The 21,871-nt window shown below is 50.7% G+C and overlaps 1 protein-coding gene and 1 pseudogene across 1 annotated transcript; both read right to left on the minus strand.

Annotated features, from left to right (window-relative positions):
* Positions 1–3,872: 3,872 nt before the first annotated feature.
* LOC135875226 (protein THEM6-like) lies at positions 3,873–9,708 on the minus strand (annotated as a pseudogene).
* A 145-nt stretch (positions 9,709–9,853) lies between these two features.
* On the minus strand, positions 9,854–17,456 carry LOC135875228 (protein THEM6-like). Its single transcript, XM_065400219.1, has 3 exons — positions 16,893–17,456; positions 15,061–15,171; positions 9,854–9,943 (listed from the first exon to the last, which is right to left on the minus strand). The coding sequence occupies exons 1-3, from the start codon at positions 17,454–17,456 to the stop codon at positions 9,854–9,856; spliced, it is 765 nt and encodes a 254-aa protein (XP_065256291.1).
* Positions 17,457–21,871: the final 4,415 nt, after the last annotated feature.

Here is a 21,871-nt window from a genome sequence, read left to right on the forward strand (position 1 = left end):
ATTTCCATAATACAATGCTTGGATTGTCGTGTCATGCTGAAGCCTAGAATGTCTGTTGAGTCAGTGTGAAGCGGCAGAAACAGCTACAAGCATGTGAGACAAAAGTCAGATCTGACAGGATAACAGTGGAGGAAGACAGGTGTATCAGTGCTAGTAGAGTGAAGGCCCTTTTTACTATGAACTGAAAAGAGGTTACCTCACATTCATTAGAGACACCTGACTCCAATTAAGGGGTTGTCCGTGACCTTTCAAAACCCCTGTTCTGCTGAGAGAGCAAGAGGAGGTCGAATAAGCTGCAGCAGTGAGAACTAGGTAGAGGGATGTTCCCCTCCCTCTCAGGGAAACACAGAGTTTCCTTCTGTTTGGGGAACAGCTGGGGACCAGAACCCAGCACCAAGGTTCTGGTGGGCACAAGGAAATATATTTCTTTTGCATTGTGGGTTTTCTTCGCTAAGAGATCAACTCAGGACTGCCTTGTCAATGTTGTAAATAAACCAAAGATAAGAACTAAACCCCTCCAGAGTAGGTCTGATTTACTCCAGCCCCCCGTGGTCCCAAAAGCAGGAGGAAGGCAGAGGCTGACGTGGTTAAAAAGATGCGTTGCCAGACGTGATGGAGAGCTCTTTTTGTTCCCAGTAACATCAGGTTCAGTCATCACTGGCATTCGCAGTCTGTTCCCATATGTATTGCTGCAGGGAGGCACGTGACTTTCTGAATGACACCTGTGTGACACAAGGGACTTTCAGACAGTGATTAATAATAAGGGATGGGTGGTAATCCCTTCTGCATATGACAACGGGTCATCGAGTGAGGCTGGCGGGATTAAAAGGACAGTTGGTTAAACATGCAGCGTTGCCAAGTCTTGATACTTTATCGCAAGCCTTGCAATATCGGGGCTCATGCTCCAAGGCCCAGCTCAGTCCATGTGAATCTCAGATTTCACCCTTATGTTTGTAAAGGAAAGCCTGAAAATGTGAACCAAGAGCATCCTTAAAATTCAGAAACCCCAAGGTCATTTTAAAGAACCCAAAAGGTATTTTGTTGTAAATGTCATGATTTGTATGCACCCTCCTCACTCATTGGGGCCTGACTCATGCTCCTGAATACTTCAGGTTGGCAGAGCTGTCAGTGATCTATGAAGCTGTTAGCTGTGCTGCTAACAGGCCCTGGTGCAGTGCTTGGTTTCAGGGACAGGCTCACGGCAGTGGGGAAAGGCAGAGATACATTCTCAAACTGGGCCCCGTCTGAGGTAGGGGGGCTGGCATTCTGTGCTTTGTCCCTCTCACACAATTCAATGGGGACACTCACATGCCTCAAGCTAAGCACGTGCTTAAAGTCTTTCAGGATCGGGACCAGAGTTCCCAACGACTTGCAGGATCCAGCCCAAAGATAAGCTCTCACCTACCCATGTATGTTCCAAGCTTGGCATCTGTCACCACAGTGTAACACCCCCACAGCAGCAACTCCCCTCTCTTACTTCCCTGCTGGCAGGGGACAGGCTTAGGGTTTTGGTTCTTTGTATTTAAAATGTGGCACCGTCGGGTGCAACTGCAAGAAAGACTAGGTGAGATTCTGTCTGTTGTGGCCATCAGTTGTCTTTACTGGATTGGTTGTTTTACTGCCTGGTGGAGTTCCTCCAACTCTAGAGAAGTGGTGGGATCTCCATCACTGGAGGTTTTTAAGAGCAGCTCAGACAAACACCTGTCAGGGAGGTTATTACTTAGTCCTGCTTTGTGTGCAGGGGACTGGACTAGATGACTTATTAAGGTCCCTTCCAGTCCTACACTTCTATGATTCTCTCTCTCTCTTTCCACCATCTGACAGTGTCTGGTTAATGTTTATACCCCAAAGCCTTGTTCTAGCCAAGTACTGAAGCATATGCTTAATTGTAAGGACACAGAGTAGCCTCCACCTACTCAAAGTTAAGCAGATGCCTGACAGCGTTGCTAGATTGCAGTGCAAATGGATCCATTTATTCCTTTAAAAAACAAAGTTTCTCTCAGGATTTCATCTCATTTAGAATCCTTCGATGTCTTCAAGTAAATGTTAAGATATTGTGGCTAAGCAGTTCCAGTAAGTAGTAGTTGCAAGTCAAGAAAACCATTAGAAGAGGCAATAAATATACATTCAGAGGCAATTCACAGCTATCTCACTGTCTGGGTTCAGACCACTGCAGGAGGAGCTGGTATTTAGATTACAGAACACATGCACAAATTCACAGGTTAGCCACACTTCAAAACATGTTCCCTCAATACAGTCCTGGTGTAAAGTGCTCATTAGAGGAAAATGTTCACGTAATATACAGCAATCTTCCATTTACAAAGTACATAACGAGTACATAACGAGAACTGTTCCAAATATAAATACAATCAAATATCCAACACTCAGAAAGAAAATTGCCCTGTTTGGTTACATGGGCAAAGGGGACCTGAATTCCCTGAGTCCTGCTCTAAAGCAGGTTGCAACACCTGGGTCATGTCTACGCTGGGACCATTTGTGTTTTTCCTGCCGCTCCAATGGTGTGTACCAATAAAGGGAGATTGGAGCCCATTCAGTGCTACAATGTATTTACCACTGCGTCCTCTACCCCTGCTCTGAATCCTGTTTAAAACTACACTACCAGTGGAGTGTTACAGTCCCGGTTTTCCCAAGTGCAGATACTCAAAGGCTTCGTCTCGACTAGGATTTCAAGGTTTGTTGTTAGCTAAGACATGACACGTTCTAATAGTCTAGTGTAGATATTACCATGCGCCATATACACAGCTTTGTCTACACTACTACCTTTTAGAAGGCATTAGGAAAGCTCTTAGCTAACACCTTGAACCAGCACTCCTAGGACTTTGCGTAGGTCAGGATTTCAAGACAACGCACAACCCATTTGCAGCTACAGAGATAAGAAAAGCAGGGCCAGGGGATACTTTAGCACATGCGCTGTGCTTTTCCTCTTCAAAGCACTTCAGAAACATCAGTGAATTACAGTAGTTCTCACACCCAACCCTGGGAGGTAGGTAGGTAGCATCTCCCTTTCACAGCTGAGTAATCCAGGACACAGAGAGATTGGTCACACAGTAATTCAGTGGTACAGCCATGATGGGAACGCAGGAGGCTCCTGGTCCTAACCCACTTCTCCCAAATACGCTCGGAATAACCCTGGTGATCACCTTCATTCTGTCTAAAGATGGAGACAACATATGTATGTGGTGAAGCCTTATTTACTAGCAAACACCAGGTTAGCCTCCCTGCCACGGCACTGATGTATTTCCCTCCAGACAAATCCTAGGATAGGGTTGTTAATAAATGAATGCGGCTGGGGTCAGGGTTTTTTAAATAGTGCTAGTGTTAATGACTGAAGGCGTGTGGAGGCAGGGCTACTGCAAAGGATTGTGGGTACAGTGGAGGCATCAACACATCAGCTAGTGGGGGTGGATGTTTCCAATTCCGGGGGGGGGGGGAGGATGTTAGATGTGCTGATGCCCCAGATCCCCTGCAGGTTGGGCTGCACCAAAGTTTTGTTTTCCTGATGTTACCAGTCTCTGGAAATAAATTTTTTTTAGTGAAAGCAAACTCCCTTCTAAAGACCAAAAGGTGCCACTCCCCACTGTGCTGGGGCTGTAGGTGCTACCCAGCCACCACAGAGCTCAGTGTACCAGTGAGATCAGAGAGGGCTTTAACCAATTTAACGAGGTTTCTGGGGGTCCTTTCCTAGCCAGCCGTTTGGCTTTTTTGCCTAGCAAGCTGATGGCAATCTGGATCGGTCTCTTATCCGCAGAGGCATGAGCAGGAAAGCTGATGAGAATACAGCACTTGGGTCTGTTTAGAGCACAGGTCTATTGCAGTCTGGAGAAAGACAGGCGGGGGAAAACAACGTCTGGTTACTCATCCTTGGTATTGATTCCCAGGCCGCTTTCAGCTCTTAGCTTCTGGCTGCTGGCTTCGTTGTAGCTGATCCAATGCTGCACCTCCTCTGGAAGTTCTGGGGAGTCCACCTGGAGGAAACAGAGGCAGGATAGATTGGTTCAGGGTCTAGGTTTTACAGATTCCCTGCCAGCGTCACATACAAGATAACTCAGTGAATCCCCAAATCAGCCTCAGCTCAGCAACGTGCACCACTCCCCTTCCTGTCCATTATGTTTCCCCCAATATTTTGGATATCATAGAATGGTAGGACTGGAAGGGACCGCAAGAGGTCATCCAGTCCAGTCCTCTGCACTCATGGCAGGACTAAGGATCAAGGACTAGTATATCCAGACCACTCTGATTAAACCATGGTGCGCACTGTAAGACTGAAATAAGTTCTTTAAAAAAAGAACACTCCAGGGCTGAAAATCTTACCTATTTTCTACTTGCTGCTCGTGTTTCTTAACTTTCCAACTCCCAAGCTAGGTCTGCTTTCCTCTCCTTACCAGTGATTGCAGCTCTCGTTACAACATACAGATGTGTTCGCTGCGTTACACAGCTCCACCTGCTGTGAGCGTCTCCGGAATCCCAGCCCTTCTCAGCCTACATCTCCTGCTGGGCCTCAAGAAACACAGGCAGCGTTTCACAGCCTCTCTTTGCCAGGGTCCAGGCTGCTGCACATGGTAGGAGCTGCAGCTACCAGGTGGCCTTAGTCCTATTGCAATAGTCCATTCTGGGCACAGTGCCATGGACAGGAGAGAGTACAGTAGCCTCTGATGCCTGGTGCTATGGGTCAGAATTTTTCAAAATTCAGGTGCTTAAAGTAGGTACCTAAGTAGAAGGGGCCTGGTTTTCAGAGGTGCTGAGCTCAGACAGCTCCCACTGATGTCAGGGGAGGCTACTAAAACCCAGCACCATGGAGAGTCAGCTCACTTCTGTTCAAGGGGCTGAATTCAGATTCTAGGGTCTGACTTGGGGCACCCAAGCTTGGCAGTTTTGGCCTGTTTCTGTCGGCGCCACACAGAGCTATCAACATCACCGTCAGCTGGTGGATACTGACGTAGCTCCCCTGACTTCAATGCAGCTAAGCTCATTTATACCAGCTGAAGATCTGGCCTGTCATTATAAAGCGATTTCTCTCTCACTAGCAGAGCGATACTAAGCTTATGTCACTTTTCTATTAACCCATTACTAATAAATCCCATTCATCTACCTTTAAAAGCACAAAAAGGGCAATAACTGAAACATTTCTCTTATAGACAAGTCCTTTGCAATTGAATAGGGATTAAACTAATACGATTCTACAGAAACTGAATAAGCTTATATGTAAATTCACATAAAAACCAACAGGATTTTATGGAGAACTGTAGCCTATTAACATTGTGAAACTGGCTTACAGAATTTCATAGGGATTCATATCCCTGCTATAGAATTCTATAGACGGACTGAAATTTTTAAGGAAAGATGAGCATTCTCTAAACCAGTGGGTCTCAAACTTTTGTCCTGGTGACCCCCTTCACACAGCAAACCTATGCGTGCGACCTCCCTTATAAATTAAAAACACTTTGTGTGTGTTTAACACTATTATAAACGCTGGAGGCAAAGCGGGGTTTGGTGGTGGAGGCTGACAGCTCGTAACCCCCCATGTAATAACCTTGTGACCCCCCTGAGGGGGTCACGACCCCCATTTTGAGAACCCCTGCTCTAAACCCGCTACAATTTTCTGTAAAGGTGAAATTTATTTTTTCTTGAACAGGAACGTTGTCAGATTGAAAAAACTAAACAGAACAAAAATCACACTCGTCTGTAAATGTGTCCCTGCTGTTGTTGCAAAGCAACTTCCAAGATTCCTGGAACTGAGACATCAGTGAGAAATTCTTCTCTCTCTCTGTTATTCACTGTGTGCGTTTGGGCAGCACTTTGCACAGAAGGATTGACTCCTTCCCCTATATAGTCAGTCCCCTTGGTTATTTGCCCAGGTCTTTTACACAGCAGCATTGGAGAAACTTCTGGACTGATATACCATTAAAAAAAAATCCACCACAATACAGAACACATGGGTCCCAGCTAGGGTGATCAGCTGTCCCGATTTTATAGGGACAGTTGTGATATTTGGGGCTTTGTCTTACATAGGCGCCTATTACCCCCCACCCCCATCCCGCTTTTTCACACTTGCGGCCTGGTCACCCTACTCCCAGCTGATCACTGCATTCCTCCACTTTTCCATCACTGACTGAAGGCATAAGAGAGCAGTGAGTCAGACCCACTGTATGCATTTATAGACAGCCCAATTCTCACTTAACTAACTGTCTATACATCTACCTTAGGTATTTATCTGGCCCTGCAATGGGGTTTACAAACCCCATACTGAGCATGGGCAGAAGGACAAGGAAGACTTTCCCTGCTCCCAGGCCATCAGACTGAACACATCCTCGCCCAGCTGCCAGAATAGCCAGTCCTGGAGGCAGGCACCCACAGCTGTGATCCCTAAAGAAACAAGCCCAGCTATAAAGGAGGGAGAACAGAGAGGAAAAGACCCGTGATAGCAAAGAGGCAACAGCCCCAATCCAAGCTGCCTCTAAGAAACCGACAAGGAGACTGCAAATGCTAGAGTTTAAGGGCTGATGAATGCAACCTAAATTGAGACTATGCACTAGTCTAATTGTAAGGGATCAATTCAGACCCCTAGAGAGAATGCCCCAAGAGCAGTTGACAGCCCCCTGTTAACATGGTATCTGAGCTTCTCACAACCTTTAATATATTTCTCTTCCCCACACACCTGTGAGGTAGGACAGTGCTAATATCCCCATTGTACAGATGGGGAACTGAGGCACAGAGAGACTAAGTGATACAAGGAGCCTATGCCAGAGCAGGGACTTGAGCCAAGGTTTCCTTAGTCCCAGGTAAGCATGCTACCCACTGTGCCAGCTTCCCTCCATGCTTGCATCTGTAGCTGATTGGCTATCCTGGCTGCTGTATTACTCATACCATGCTTTGGTACCCAGATATTTTCTGTCTTCTTTTGACGGGTTAGCCCTATGACCACACTGCACATTGCTGGCTTTCAAGACCCCTCGGATGTACCCGGCTTTACCTTCTCCTGGCAGGGATGCTGCTATCACATGGTGTGAGCAGAGAGCATGACGCAGGCAAAGCCGTGGTGGGAGCTGACAAAGCGCTGCTCCAGGGAGAAGGCACGGGCGTCCCAGCCCATCAGGTGGGTGCATACGGCAAAGTGCTTAAGGAGGAGCATGGAGTGGCAGGGAAGGGAGCAGGAGGCATCCAGCATGGTGTTGCCCCATAAGGGGCTGAGGGGTTGGAACATCCTGCAGTGGGACATGAATGAGTCTATGTTGGCTTCGTGTAGGTAGCGGGCACTGTTCATGTGCAGCGTGGCATCCAAGTTGGAAAGCAGCACTAGGCCCTGGAAAAGGTGATGCCGTCATAACAGGTCCCACTCTGGCTTCTGCAGCCACTGGGCGTATAGAACCTGCAGTATAATCTGCAGGTGGTAGGAAGCATCCAACAGGCAGAGGAGAGCGGCCACAATTCTAGAAATCTACTAGAATTCTTTGAAGGGGTCAACGAGTATGTGGACAAGGGGGATCCAGTGGATACAGTGTATTTAGATTTTCAGAAAGCCTTTGACAAGGTTCCTCACCAAAGGCTCTTAAGCAAAGTAAACTGTCATGGGATAAGAGGGAAGGTCCTCTCATGGATTGGTGACTGGTTAAAAGATAGGAAACAAAGGGTAGGAATAAACGGTCAATTTTCAGAATGGAGAGAGGTAAATAGTGGTATCCCCAGGGTCTGTACTGGGCCCAGTCCTATTCAACATATTCATAAATGATCTGGGAAAAGGGGTAAACAGTGAGGTGGCAAAATCTGCAGATGATACAAAACTACTCAAGATAGTTAAGTCCCAGACAGACTGCGAAGAGCTACAAAAGGATCTTACAAAACTGGGTGACTGGGCAACAAAATGGCAGATGAAATTCAATGTTGATAAATGCAAAGTAATGCACATTGGGAAACATAATCTCAACTACACGTATAAAATGATGGGGTCTAAATTAGCTGTTACCACTCAAGAAAGAGATCTTGGAGTCATTGTGGACAGTTCTCTGAAAACATCCGCTCAATGTGCAGCGGCAGTCAAAAAAGTGAACAGAATGTTGGGAATCATTAAGAAAGGGATAGATAATAAGACAGAAAATATCCTATTGCCTCTATATAAATCCATGGTACGCTCACATCTTGAATACTGTGCGCAGATGTGGTCGCCCTATCTCAAAAAAGATATATTGGAATTGGAAAAGGTTCAGAAAACAAAAATGATTAGAAGTATGGGGCGTCTGCCATATGAGGAGAGATTAATAAGACTGGGCCTTTTCAGCTTGGAAAAAAGATGACTAAGGAGGGATATGATAGAGGTCTATAAAATCATGAGTGGTGTGGAGAAAGTAAATAAGGAAGTGTTTTTTACTCCTTCTCATAACACAAGAACTAGGGGTCACCAAATGAAATTAATAGGCAGCAGGTTTAAAACAAACAAAAGGAAGTATTTTTTTTCAAACAACGCATACTCAACCAGTGGAACTCTTTGCCAGAGGATGTTGTGAAGGCTAAGACTATAACAGGGTTCAAAAAAGAACTAGATAAATTCATGGAGGATAGGTCAATCAAAGGCTATTAGCCAGGATGGGCAGGGATGGTGTCCCTAGCCTCTGTTTGTCAGAAGCTGGGAATGGGCGACAGGGGATGGATCACTTGATGGTTACCTGTTCTGTTCATTCCCTCTGGGGCACCTGGCACTGGCCACTGTCGGAAGACAGGATACTGGGTTAGATGGACCTTTGGTATGACCCAGTGTGCCTGTTCTTATGTTCTTATGACAATTCCTAGGACTAACAACAGCAGCAGCATCTCTGGGATGCGCGGGAACAATCTCAGGGCAGGGCAGGGCAGGCCAGAGGGTGAACGGCAGCACCAGGCATGGGAGGAGAGGAACCCATTTCAACAGCCAGCAGACTCCACCCCCGGGCAGGTGGGTTGCTCACCCCCAGGCAGCCTCTGCTTCCGCTCTGCACAGCTCAGCGATTTTCACTCTGCCAGATGAGCGCCTGGCAAACTCCACATCCCTTAGAGGGGTGGGGTCCCAGTGTCATCTGCTGACCCATCCGAGGGCTGCACCACACAGATTCCCACACGCCCTGGTTCAGTTCGATTCAGATTCCTCCCCAGCCTGACCAGCTGTTCAGGACTACGAAAGGCAGAAAACTCGGGGCTCGGTCAGAGCTCAGCGATAGAAAAGGGCCTCAGAGTCTCCAGACTGTTCATTCCATAGGATCTAGGCAGGGTTATTCCCTACAGGACATTGCCTAATGCTTTGGCCAGGTTGATCCAATAAGCGCCGGCCTGCGATGGGGCTTCCCAACGTAGCTGGGATTCCATTCCCTGCAGCCACTTGTCCTTCTGGGTACGTCCACACTGCAGCTGGGGGTGTGACTCCCAGCCCGAGGAGACCATCCCCATGCTAGCTTTGACTAAGGCAGTGCACTAAAAATAGCTGCAGCGGTGCGAGTGGTAGAACAGGCTCGCCGCCCATGTACGACCACATCCGAGGTCCTAGATACATACTTGGGGTGTCTAGCTCCTTCCGCGGCCGCACTGCTATTTTTAGCCCACTAGCTCAGTGCTAGCATGGGTATGTCTCCTCGAGCTGGAAACTCCAGCTGCCAGCTCTAGTGTAGACATATCCTATTACCCGTTCCGGACCTGGTGGCAAGTAGCTCCATAGAGCAACGCCATCTCTCTCCTTTCCCCCTGGGTCAGGCAGGGCCTGGCCTTGTGGCTTTCCAAGGTGACACCTTTCCCCCAATAATCTGAGGGACAATCGCTCCCTCGTGGCTGGGACACTGCAGTAGCCTCTCTCCGTTCCGATCGCTTCCCCAGCTCATGGGCCGTACGGGTGTTCGTTCCTCTCACAGGGTCCCCTTGAGATGGACACGTGAGGAAGGTCCTCTGAGGGCACAGGCGGCCCTTCCTATGCAGGGGAAAGGGAGAGGCAGACACGTGTGTGGAAGGGGTTGGGCCCCAGGGGAGATGGGGAAGGACAGCAGCCCACCCCACAGCCCCAAGGGAAGGTAATGACTCCTGAAGCTACATTAGCTGTTCCATGTGAGCATTGTGGCAGCCCTCGGGAGAGGAAGACAAGGGTCTGGGGGGAAGACAAGGTAGAGTCAACATGGCAGCTCCATTGGAGTGGTCCCTGGTGCACGGGTAGAGACACAGGGTTCCAGCACAGATGACCATGAGCATCCAGCAGGTTTCCACCCTTCCCACCCCCACCCAATATCCCCAGCTATGGGAATGGGAGGATGAGCCCCATGCTCGTTCCCCTGTGCGGAGGGGCAAGCCTCAACCTGGGGTGATCTGAGGAAATCTCCAGGAGGGAAACTAGGGTTACCATATGTCCGGGTTTCCCCGGACATGTCCGGCTTTTGGGTCTTTAAACAGGCGTCCGGGGGGAATTTGTAAAAAGCTAAAAATGTCCGGGATTTCCCCCCGGGCCGGCTATTTAAAGACCCAAAAGCGGCTGACAGGGCAGCCGCGCTGGGGGAACCGCGGCAAGCTGGCGCCACTCACCTTTCCTCCCTGGGCCCTGGGGCAGTGCGCAGCTGAGCTCTCGGCGTGGCGGTGTCAGCGCACGGGGCCCGCCACCCGGCCGGCAGGAACCTGCAGAGCGCAGCCCTGCCCCTGCCCCCGGCATACAGAGAGGCAGCGAGGAGGTCTCGCTCCGCTGCGTGCTGCAGCGAGGCGGGGCTTGTAGACTCGGGCAGAGAGCCCCCCCCCTCCCCTCGACCCAAATGTAGGAAGGAGCCAGAGGGACTGGGAGGGACCTGCCTGCTGGATGCTTCCTGGGAGCCGCTCCAGGTAAGCACTGCTGGGCTCACCTGGTCCCCTGGCAGGTCCCTCTGGGGGGGGCTTTTTTTAGACCCACTGCCCTCAGCCCCCACCCTGACCTGTTCCCTCAGCCTCCCCCGCAGTGCCCCCTACCCTCAATCTACTGCCCTCAGCCCCCCGACCTGTTCCCTCAGCCTCCCCCGCAGTGCCCCCTACCCTCAATCTACTGCCCTCAGCCCCCCTGACCCTGTTCCCTCTGCCTCCCCCACAGTCTTCCCCCCTTCCCCCCCAATCATCTCACCCTGCATGGATGTGGAAATCTGTCCCAGATTCCAGGCTGTCGTTAGCCCCTGGGGCAAAAGATCAGCAGAGGTTTCCAAAGGGAAGTTTGCAGCCTTTGCTCAGACCCAAATATTTTCACTTAAAAAAAAAAAAAATACCCAAACCCATCCTGACACCCATCTGCTCTGTCCAGATTTGCTGTTATCCCTGTTGAGGCCAAAGTGGTTTGCAAAATTAAAAATCCTTGACACCATTGTGTTGCTTCCCCCTGTGTTGCTCGTTAATCTGATGGACCTGCCGATAATGAATAAAGATGAATGCCCTGGGAGCAATGTGTCAGGCAGACAGTTTGTCAAGTAGGAAAGTGAATGCTGAAGCCCTCACAAAATGCAGAGGCTTTTCTTAACCTGAGAACTGAAAAGAGCCAGATACCTGCATGGGTTTGAAAGTGACAAGAGCCTAGCAACTGACCAGAGCAGCACCAGGTTTGAAGTGACGAGGAGGGTCTGTGTCATGAAGGCTGCATTTCCACTGAGGACTCTTCCATCGCCAGGGTAGCACTGGCGCAGGTCTACCGCCCGGCACAGCAATGCTGAGAGGTGCCAGTGTAGACCCGACCCACTGCCCTCAGCCCTCACCCTGACCCTGTTCCCTCAGCCTCCCCCGCAGTCCCCCCTGTACCTCCCACCCCGAACCCACTGCCCTCAGTCCCTGCCCCCGTTCTAACAGCCTCCCCCACAGTCCCCCTGCTCCCCCCAACCCACTGCCCTCAGCCTTGCCCTACCCCAAATCTCTTCTTCAGCCTCCCCCGTCATCCCACCCCCATCGCTCCCCCTGCTGTCCCACCCCCTCAACTTCCCCCCATTCCAGTCCTGCTCCCCTCTGTCTTATCCCCGCCAGACCCTGTCCCTCTCCCCAACCCAGTCCCATTGTCTCCCCCGCCCCACTCTACACAGCTCTCTCTACCCTGTCCCATTCATGCTCCCCTCAGCCCCTACCCTACTCCCCCCATCCCAGTCCTGTCCCATCCCCCTCAGCTCCCCCCCAGTCCCAGTCCTGTCCCCCTCAGTTCCTCCACCCTGCTTCCCCCGGTCCATCCCCACACACCCACCAACTCCCTCGACCTCCCTCCCCCCAATCCCACTGCCTGGACCCACCCCCGTCCCACTCAGGACATGCAGGAAAAAGAAGCAATGGGCTTAAATTGTAGCAAGGGAGATTTAGGTTAGACATTAGGAAAAACTTCCTAACTGTAAAGGTAGTTAAGCACTGGACAAATGACCTAGAGCGGTTATGGAATAGCAGTCACTGGAGTTTTTTAAGAGGTTAGACAAACACCTGTCAAGGATGGTCTAGTGTTGTTATTACTCAGTGCAGGGGTTTGACTAGATGACCTGTTGATGTCCCTTCCAGTCCTACATTGCTGTGATTCACACTGAATTGCCTTGTGCCACTGTCTAGTAGTAGTGGCACACAGTTCTCGGACATGCAGGTTTATAAAATTGTAGTTAATATACAGTTTAGAGCATAGCAATTTTAAAGCTCTGCATGTTCAGACCAACTGAGCTGAAAATTGTGATCTTGTATTCAAAACTATTAAGATGTGGGCTGAAATCAAATCAGCATGAATTGCTCAACAATATCAATGGAATCAGCATTGCACTGCTATGTATTGTAAAACATTACAGTGAAATCTTGCAAGTATTACATAGCACGCCGCCTTGCCCAAGTGGTAACTAAGCATAACATCTTCCTGTTTCAACATTCTTAACTTGTATCCCTCCTAGAAGTTGTTTTTTTTTCAAACACTGAATGCTGCTAAGTTATGAGATTTAACAGGTTTTTTTTCTTTTAAACCACAGCACTGAATGTTATTCTAAAATTGTTTTCCAAATATTCTTAAACTCCCAGTTTATCCCCCGCTGATGTTCATTGTGAAAAGTATTGCAGGTCTAATAATAATATTTGGCACTTTTGTAATTCACTGTCCAACATGTGTTTTGTGCCCTCCTCTGGTGGATTTTTAGAGGATAACTGTATAGCTACCAGCTAAGGGAGTTATATCTTGAACTCAAGTAGTAGAAGCTCATGCTTTTAAGTCTGGATGGCTCAGGTTCAATCTTTGGTGACTAGCTATGATGGAGGTTGATACACTTATTATCCCTTTAATCAGAAGTTCTGAATATGCTTTGTTGTAGGCAGAACTAGCCTATAGTTAAGCAACCGAAAATTGAGAATGGGAAGTGTTGAAATGTTGGGAAGCCTTATAATTTTGCCAATCTGGAACGAACATCCCATCTGAGGGATGGGGGCGGGGAGAGAGGAGAGTGAGACAGGACCAGGAAACTGGGACAAGGAATCCAGAGCGGTAGTGGGGGGCAGTTGAAATCAGATGAGGAGCTGGGGCGGGTTAGACAGCAATAGGATAGACATAGACTGGAGAGGACGGGGAAGAAGGGTCTTTGACTACTAGAGACCACTCCGTTCTCCAAACATTTGATTCGCGGGAAGCAGGGGAGGGGGAGTAGCAGGGGGCGGAGCGTTCAGGGGAGGGGGCGGAGTCGGGGCGGGGACTTTGGGGAAGGGGCGGAGTTGGGGCGGGGGCGGGGCCCCTTGGAGTGTCCTCTTTTTCCAGGACTGCAATATGGTAACCCTAGGGAAACCTCACAGGCTTTTGTCCCTACCCCAACCCCTCTCTCCTGGGTCGGTCTGGGTCTGGACAGGCAAAATGTATTCTGCACCCCCAAGCCTTCCCCCTCTCTGCTAGGGTTGCCAAGCCTGTATTTGGTAAACTTCTGCTTCAGCATTGCATGCTCCCCAAGGGCAAGGTGTGGGGTTTGTATGACAGCTCTTCACACAGGGCAACAAGACAAAAACCGGGGGAACCCCCTCCAACGAAGTGGAGAGTGTAAAGAGGTTGGTGCAGAAAATCAGGCAATTTCCCCCCCAGACACACAACAACTTCTCCCATTGCCTTTATAAAGCTGTTCAGTCTTTCAGGAGCGATGGAAACCCATGGTGGTGCTTAAAATGACAGATGGAAACAGGGCTAGGCCATCGGGAGCAGAGACGTGTCCAGGGAATGTTTAAGGCCTTCACTAGGAGCTAGACAATTTCAGACACCGCCCAATCAGCCTGTAGAACTCGTTACCACAACATATCATTAGCAAGATTGAGAAGAGAGTTAACCAATGAGAAAATGCAGCATTAGAACAGGAAGTATTTTTAAAATCCTAGCAGTTCTTTGGCAGGGATATAAGCCAACCTCTACCTACTGGTGATTAGGAGAAGGCTTTCCTGGGGATAGGTTATTCCGTAACTCCCTGCTGCAAGTGTACTTGCACCTTCCTCTGAAGCACTGGTCCTGGGCATTGTCAGAGACTAGCTGGGAACTGCCACACTGGATCAGACCAAAGATCCTGCATTGTCCTGGAAGAAGAGGTGTTCTTTGCTCTGATGCCCAAAGGCCAAAGTACATGCTGATCTTGTGCCAAAATCCTTACTCACAGAAGCACTGCCAAGGGAACAGATTTGGTTCACAGCTACAACGTAGAAATCTGGAAGAAGTGGGCTAGGAGCCTTCCTCACACTGTGTAGCCGTGCGGATGCAAACCCCTAATGTCGACTCTGGCTTTTGCAAATCACGATTTACACTGTAACGTGTCTATGCCAGGAGTCTGCACCCATGAAAGGCCTGGTTCTCCGTTGCTATGCACCCTGTTTTGTCATTTACTCCCGTGCAAAGCAAATGCAAAAAGGCTACCAACCAGTCATACTGGAAGGCATGTTTTGTATCCAATCTGTAAGCATGCAAGAGACTAAGCTAGTCTCAAGGTAACAGGATTCACACCAGTCTGACTGGAGAGCAGATGGACACACCTGCTCATCTGAATAACAGCTTGGCAAGATGGGGCCTTTACACTGCATGCCCTCTGGGGCATAGCCCTGGGTCTCTAAAGCACCATGAGCACCTACCAGACTGTAATCAATCTCAGATAACAAATGGTCATAGCTCAGAATAATGAAACCCAAGGAAGGAGGCTCCAACTGATAATGCAGCTGTGCTAGGGACTGGCAGGCAACATCCTGCAGAAGCAAAACACACAAGGGCTACAAATCATGGGCATTATTTCTACAGGGGAGGATTATTTTTAACAGGCTTTTCTGAATGAACGGGCCATGAGTGGATTGCAGACTCATTGCAACTGGGACTGCCTTTGTGTTCTATTAGTGCAGCACCTAGCGCAAGGGGTCCTGGTACACAACTAGGAGTCCTAGGTGCCACTGCAATGCAAATAATGAATAATGGAACCCCCTTGGGGTTTGGGGGGCCTGACCCCTTTAAAACCTTGTCCTGAGGCAGAGGAAGGGCTGGCTGTTCCAGGGCTGTGGAGAGGGAGAGGACAGGGTGTGTGTGATTGTAGCCCCAAACATGAGGGCTACAGCAAGCAGTCCCTCACATAGTGAAGCAGCCGAAAACAAGCTTGGGAGGGACAGAGCAGGCAGAGCCAGGAGGAGCACCGTGCCAGGGAGAAAACAAACTGGAGCCGGACCTAGTATTACTGTTGCCCAGAGCTGTCTGGGGCCGTGAGCACTGGGGCTCGTGACCTTGCATTGGGAATAAGGAGGGAGGCTCTGGCTGGCTAAGTGGGGTGGTGGGGGCTCTGTGTGGGTTTGCAGAGAGCGGCCGAAGGGGGCACCAGAGGGGTTTGTTGGGGGAAGTCCACGGGCACCGAAAAGGGCCAGGAGCACCAAGACTCAGCGCCAGAGTGGAACCTTGCCCAGGACGCCAGTACTCTGAGTGTAGACGCATTGCTCGGAGTCTGCCCTGTCAGAATGTGGTAGCGCTGGGCCTGGGGGAGGCCTTGTGCTGGCTGCACCCCAGCGGTTTCTCTCCAACCGTCCCTCTGTAAATAAATATTTCCCTTTCCCATAGTCATTGTACTATACCGGGGAGGCGGGGGCGGCGGGGGGGTGAGGGTGTTCGCTGCAGGGATGTGTATGTGGAACAGGTGCCCCTGGGGCAGAAGGGCCTTTTCTAAGAATAGAATCGTAGAAGATTAGGGTTGGAAGAGACCTCAGGAGGTCATCTAGTCCAACTCCCTGCTCAAAGCAGGATCAACCCCAACTAAATCATCCCAGCCAGGGCTTTGTCAAGCCGGGTCTTAAAAACCTCTAAGGATGGAGATTCCACCACCTCCCTAGGGAACCCATTCCAGTGCTTCACCACCCTCCTAGTGAAATAGTGTTTCCTAATATCCAACCTAAACCTCCCCCACTGCAACTTGAGACCATTACTCCTTGTTCTGTCATCTGCCACCACTGAGAACAGCCGAGCGCCATCCTCTTTGGAACCCCCCTTCAGGTAGCTGAAGGCTGCTATCAAATTCCCCCTCACTCTTCTCTTCTGCAGACTAAATAACCCCAGTTCCCTCAGCCTCTCCTCGTAAATCATGTGCCCCAGCCCCCTGATCATTTCCGTTGCCCTCCACTGGACTCTCTCCAATTTGTCCACATCCCTTCTGTAGTGTGGGGCCCAAACCTGGACGCAATACTCCAGATGTGGCCTCACCAGTGCCCAATAGAGGGGAATGATCATGTCCCTCGATCTGCGGGCAACGCTCCTACTAATACTAATTCTTGGCCGGAGCTGCTCTCTTGCCATCATCGTTTCCAGGTGGGTTGTGCCACCCGTGGTGCCCGTTTCCCCAGGGCGCTCCCTGAGCCGCACAGGGGATGTTCACACACACCCCAGCCCGTTTATCCTGCCATGGACGGGCCAGGCGTGGCTCCCCTGCCCGCCTTACCTGTCTCCGGCACAGGTGCTGCACCAGGCGCCCCGGGCTGCTGCCCACCACGTGCAGGCGGCAGAGCAGCAGGGCGCAGACGAAGCCGTGGCGGGGGCTCACGAACCGCTGCTCCAGGTAGAAGGCGCGGGCGTCCCAGCCCAGCAGGCGGGTGCGCACGGCGAAGCGCTCGAAGAGGCGCAGCGGGCGGCGGTGGCGGGCGCAGGAGGCGGCCAGCACCAGGCTGCCCCCCAGGGCGCGCAGGGCGTCGAAGATCCCGCAGCGCGCCAGGTGGGCGCAGCGCGCCAGGTCGGCCTCGCGCAGGTAGCGGGCGTTGTTCATGTGCAGCAGCCAGTCCAGGTCCGAGGGCAGCACCAGGCCCGGCCAGCTCTGCTCCTGCAGCACGTCCCGCTGCCGGGGCTGCAGCCACCGGGCGTGCAGCACGGCCAGGGGCAGGCGCAGCAGGTACCAGGCGTCCAGCAGGCAGAACAGCGCGGCCCCCGCGCCCAGCAGCAGCAGCAGCATCGCGGCGGGGAAGGAAGGGGGGATGCCCGGGCGCCGCAGCCTACTGCATCCCGGCAGCATCCATGCAGCCGGGAAGGGGAGGGACCGAGCAGCTGCCCGCCCCCGCCCTTTGTTCCGGCTCCGAGCCGCGGCGGCTTCCTCCCCTTCCTGCTCCGCAAGGCCCCCTTCAATCCGCCGCCGAGCACCGCCCCTTTGCCCGGGACCCGGGAGCCCGACGCCCTCTGCTGCACCCGCAAGCAATAGGGGCCCGCACCGGAGCAGGCATCTCTCCCCACCCCTCCCTTCCTCCGGACTGCCGCGGGCAGCCCGAGCGCCTCAGTGCGCGAGGACTAGCACAAGCCCTGTGAATGTTATCCCCTCCCTGGCCATCGCACTGCAAGGCTGGTCTCCGTGTATCCCCCTGCAACTCCGGCTCCCTCCCCAGGCCTCGCTCAGAAGCGGAGTTCTGCAGGCGCCGCTCCCCTCTCCTTCTCTCCACCCCAGACTGTGCTGAGGATCTCCAGAGGCAGCGGGCGGGCTAGAGCCGACCCCTCTGGGTACAGGATTCAGCCAGGATCCTTAGGGCATGGCTACACTTGCCATTTAAAGTGGGAAAAGTCCCTTTTGGGCGCAAAAACCCCGGGAGCGTCTACACTTACCAATGACTTTTTGCGGGGAAAAAGCAACAGAGGGTCCTGTGGCACCTTTAAGACTAACAGAAGTATTGGGAGCATAAGCTTTCGTGGGTAAGAACCTCACTTCTTCAGATGCAAGTGAAGAAGTGAGGTTCTTACCCACAAAAGCTTATGCTCCCAATACTTCTGTTAGTCTTAAAGGTGCCACAGGACCCTCTGTTGCTTTTTACAGATTCAGACTAACACGGCTACCCCTCTGATACTTTTTGCGGGGAAACTCAGAAGTTTCCCCGCAAAAAGAAACCCCCCTCCCCGAGAGGCGTACGGTTCTTACCGGTGATGCTTTTGCGGCCATGTGCAAGTGAAGACAAGTTCTTCCTGTTTACAGAGCTTTTAGCCTCCGCAGGATATCCCACAGGGCCTAGGTGGCCACTCTGACCAGCAGCTCTGATGCCAGGTAAACAGACATCCACCCCTCCCCCTGGAAAGCCCCGGAAACTTTGAAACTCCCCTTCCTGTTTTCTTGGCAAGTGCTCACTTATCATCCGGCCAGGTGACAATGGCTGCTCCAGGGCGCAAACCATCCCCTGCTTGGAGCAATGCTGAGCTGCTGGAGCTGATCAGTCTTTGGGGAGAGGGGGCTGTGCAGGGACCCAGGATGCCCCGTGATCATCGTCCCCCCCACCCCACAAGACCTATCGTCAAAATGGAGAGAGCTGCACTGTGGGATAGCTGCCCTCAGTGTACTTAGGGTGACCAGATGTCCCGATTTTATAGGGACAGTCCTGATTTGGGGGTCTTTTTTTTTATATAGACTCCTATTACCCCCCACCCCCGTCCCGATTTTTCACATTTGCTGTCTGGTCACCCTAAGTGCACTGCTGTCATCGGGGATGGAAGTGCTGCAAATGTAAACACTCTGATGCCTGAGGAAGCAAGTGAGTACACAAACCAGTGCTTTTCTTTCACCAGTTCGCTATCAGTGGTGAAACTGACAGTGCAAAAACTCTGCAAGTGTGGACAGCTTTCCAGGGCTTGCCCAGTGATTCTAGCTTCCTGAGCCAGGCTCTCTCTGCAGCGTGGCTGGCTGAGATTATAAAGCCAGAAGGGAGCCCTGGGATGGTGTCTGATCTGCTGTATTCACTTAGCTGGAATGTTTGGGCCAAAGATCTTAACATAACCCAACAGTGTTCAACAAGGGTTGGGGTTTGGTACACAGAGACCTCAGTCTGCTTAGTACCATGGCAAACCCACCACTGCATTTTTGTTTAACTTTTTTATTAAAGATACAGAAAAGAAGGAAAAAGTTCAAGCATTTGACATGGAAAGCATTAAGTCAGGCTTTTAACTACATCTCTTTTTCCTTTAGCGGGAGAGAGTTTTTAGAAGGAAAATCCCCCTTGTCTGACAGTCTTTTAGATGCTATTCAAGACATGATTTGGGGGGAAAGAGATGGGCTGGGAGCTGTGGTTAAAATCCAATCCCATTTCCTAGAAGACAAAACAAGACAAACACACACAAAAGGGGAGAGAAAAGAACAGCAAAGAGAGACAATGTAGCTTCTGTCTCTGGTGATAACTCTCACATGCAACCTCAATGCTGACAAACAGGCCCACCACAGGGGCTGATCAGCCGCTCTGAGACCTGGCAAACTCATGCCAGCATTGGGCTGTTTAGGGCAGTGCTTTTAGCCGCTTGTTTCCGGTCAGACGCTTTCAGAAGTGCTGCAAAATATGCCGTCGTGGCTAGCTAAGCCAGAAGGAAAAAAGAGAAGGATAGAAACAAGAAGAAACAAGGCAGGGAAGGAAAAGCACAAGCTCTGCGGGAGGGCAAAGTCTCACATCCCAGGTGCTGTTCAGGATTTAGTGGAAGCCGGTAGTGGTGGTAATGTCATCTGGCACCCTCTCTCTGGCCAGGACATCTTTCAGGAGATGTGGGGGAGGCAAAGTTCACACCAGTAGCCAGTTTTTCTCCCCTAAGTCTCTTTCTTAAGGACCCCAAAAGTCAGTGATGGGTGGAATAGCCCATCCCTATGTTATTTTGTCCACCAATTAGGCCTAATATCTGACATACCAATTTTGGTTTATTAATTTTTGCTCCTCAATTCCTCTAGTTTATCAGGCATGATCTTAACACAGCCCCTGAGTTCTATTGGTCGGCCTTTTTGTTTGGACTAGTTCAGTCTTTTTGTGCCTTTTCTCAGCAACATTTGTTGTTGTTGTGACATCTTCGAAACATTCACTTACTTTTTACAGCAGAGTTCACAATGAGGATGAATTTGTAGGCCCATTGATTACAACACACTTCCTGCCTAAGACAGGCCATAGGACTTCCCTGAATTTTTGAACTAAAGCAGATTTTTCAGGAAAAAGAATAAAAATCCAATCTTGATTGAAAAATTGCCAGTGATTCAGAATCAAGCACGACTCTTGGTAAATTGTTCCAATTACCCTCTGTAATTTCCCCCCCCGTTAAAAATTTGCACCTTATTGCCAAGTCTGAATTTGTCTAGCTTCAACTCCCAGCCATTGGATCTTGTTCGATCTTTGTCTGCTAGATTGAAATGCCCATTATCGAATTTATATTCCCTATGGTCAGATTGTTGTTCCCCATTGGAGGGGGGCAGTCGGTCCCTGGGCAATGTGTTAGTACTGTACAGGAAGAGATTGCAGAGCTGGTGCATGTGAATTTGCTTGTTGGATCCTTCCACAGGCCTGCCAGCCTGAACAATAGCCCCATTGGGAGTTCAGGGCCCCCGCCAGCTTCCCCCTCATACAGACCATGGCAAACAACGTTACATGTTCAGACAATACAATGTGGAGAATTCAGCTCCGCTCATGTCGCCACTTCTGGCTTGGGATCTGCGTCAAAAGACCAGAGAGAGAATGCTGAACTCCAGTCTTTACAGCGTAGAATGGGAAAGGGGAATTGGGACCTTCTTTTAAAAAGAATAATGGTGAAGTTGGTCTGCTCTGGCATTTAGAGTTCAGACTCTCAGAGGTATGGGAAGGAAGGGGGCTTATCAGTTTGAAATGGAGGGGCAGCCGTAACCCGAGGACAAGACCTTGCTCTGCCTGAGGCAGTGTGCCCCCTCTAATCGTAATAATCAGTGTTTTTCATCCCTAGATCTCAAAGCACTTTACAAAGCTGTGTCAACAAAGTTGTCTCCATGTTACATCTGGGGAAACTGAGGCACGGAGCAACGAACCCATGGCTTGAACAGGGTCGCACACGGAGTCAGCGGCAGAGCCATGATGAGAGGGCAAGTCCTCTGCCCTCGCCACAAGCTCGTGCTGTGCCCCCTTGTGGGACTCCAAACATACGGGCCTTAGACAGGCCAAGTGCAAGGACCAGCTAGAGGCAGCGTGCAGCAGAGGACAGAGCAGACATCTTGCTCATCAGGTTTCTGGTCAGTTTCCATGTGCCAGAGTTCATGGGAGTGAAGCTGGACCTTACCCCGCATGGGAAGGTAATACAGCGGAAAGGCTAGTCAAAGTGAAACATTTATAACTGGAATTCAGGGCCTGCTGCCCAGACCTCCTTCCCTCATTTACGTGAGTCATCCTGTTGATTTCAGCGGGGTGGCTCACACGCCAAAGTCTTTGTCATGGGAATGAGAGTGGAGCAAAGTTCAAATTCTCCCCCCTAGACGGGACAGAGCTAGGAATCCCTGGCAAGCTGTTTCCGAACTGGATCTGGTTACGCTGGATCTAGTTTTACTGCAGAGGTGGGGCAAATGTGCCTTAGAAACATTTCTCAAACGTCAGGGGGCCAGATCCTCAGCGGGGTCAGACCCTCAGCAGAGGACATGCTTCAATGGACTATGAAGACTGGATTTGGCCCAGTAATACATTTCCCTTT

Source organism: Emys orbicularis, chromosome 2 (assembly GCF_028017835.1).
Source record: "Emys orbicularis isolate rEmyOrb1 chromosome 2, rEmyOrb1.hap1, whole genome shotgun sequence".
NCBI classification, from domain to species: domain Eukaryota; kingdom Metazoa; phylum Chordata; order Testudines; family Emydidae; genus Emys; species Emys orbicularis.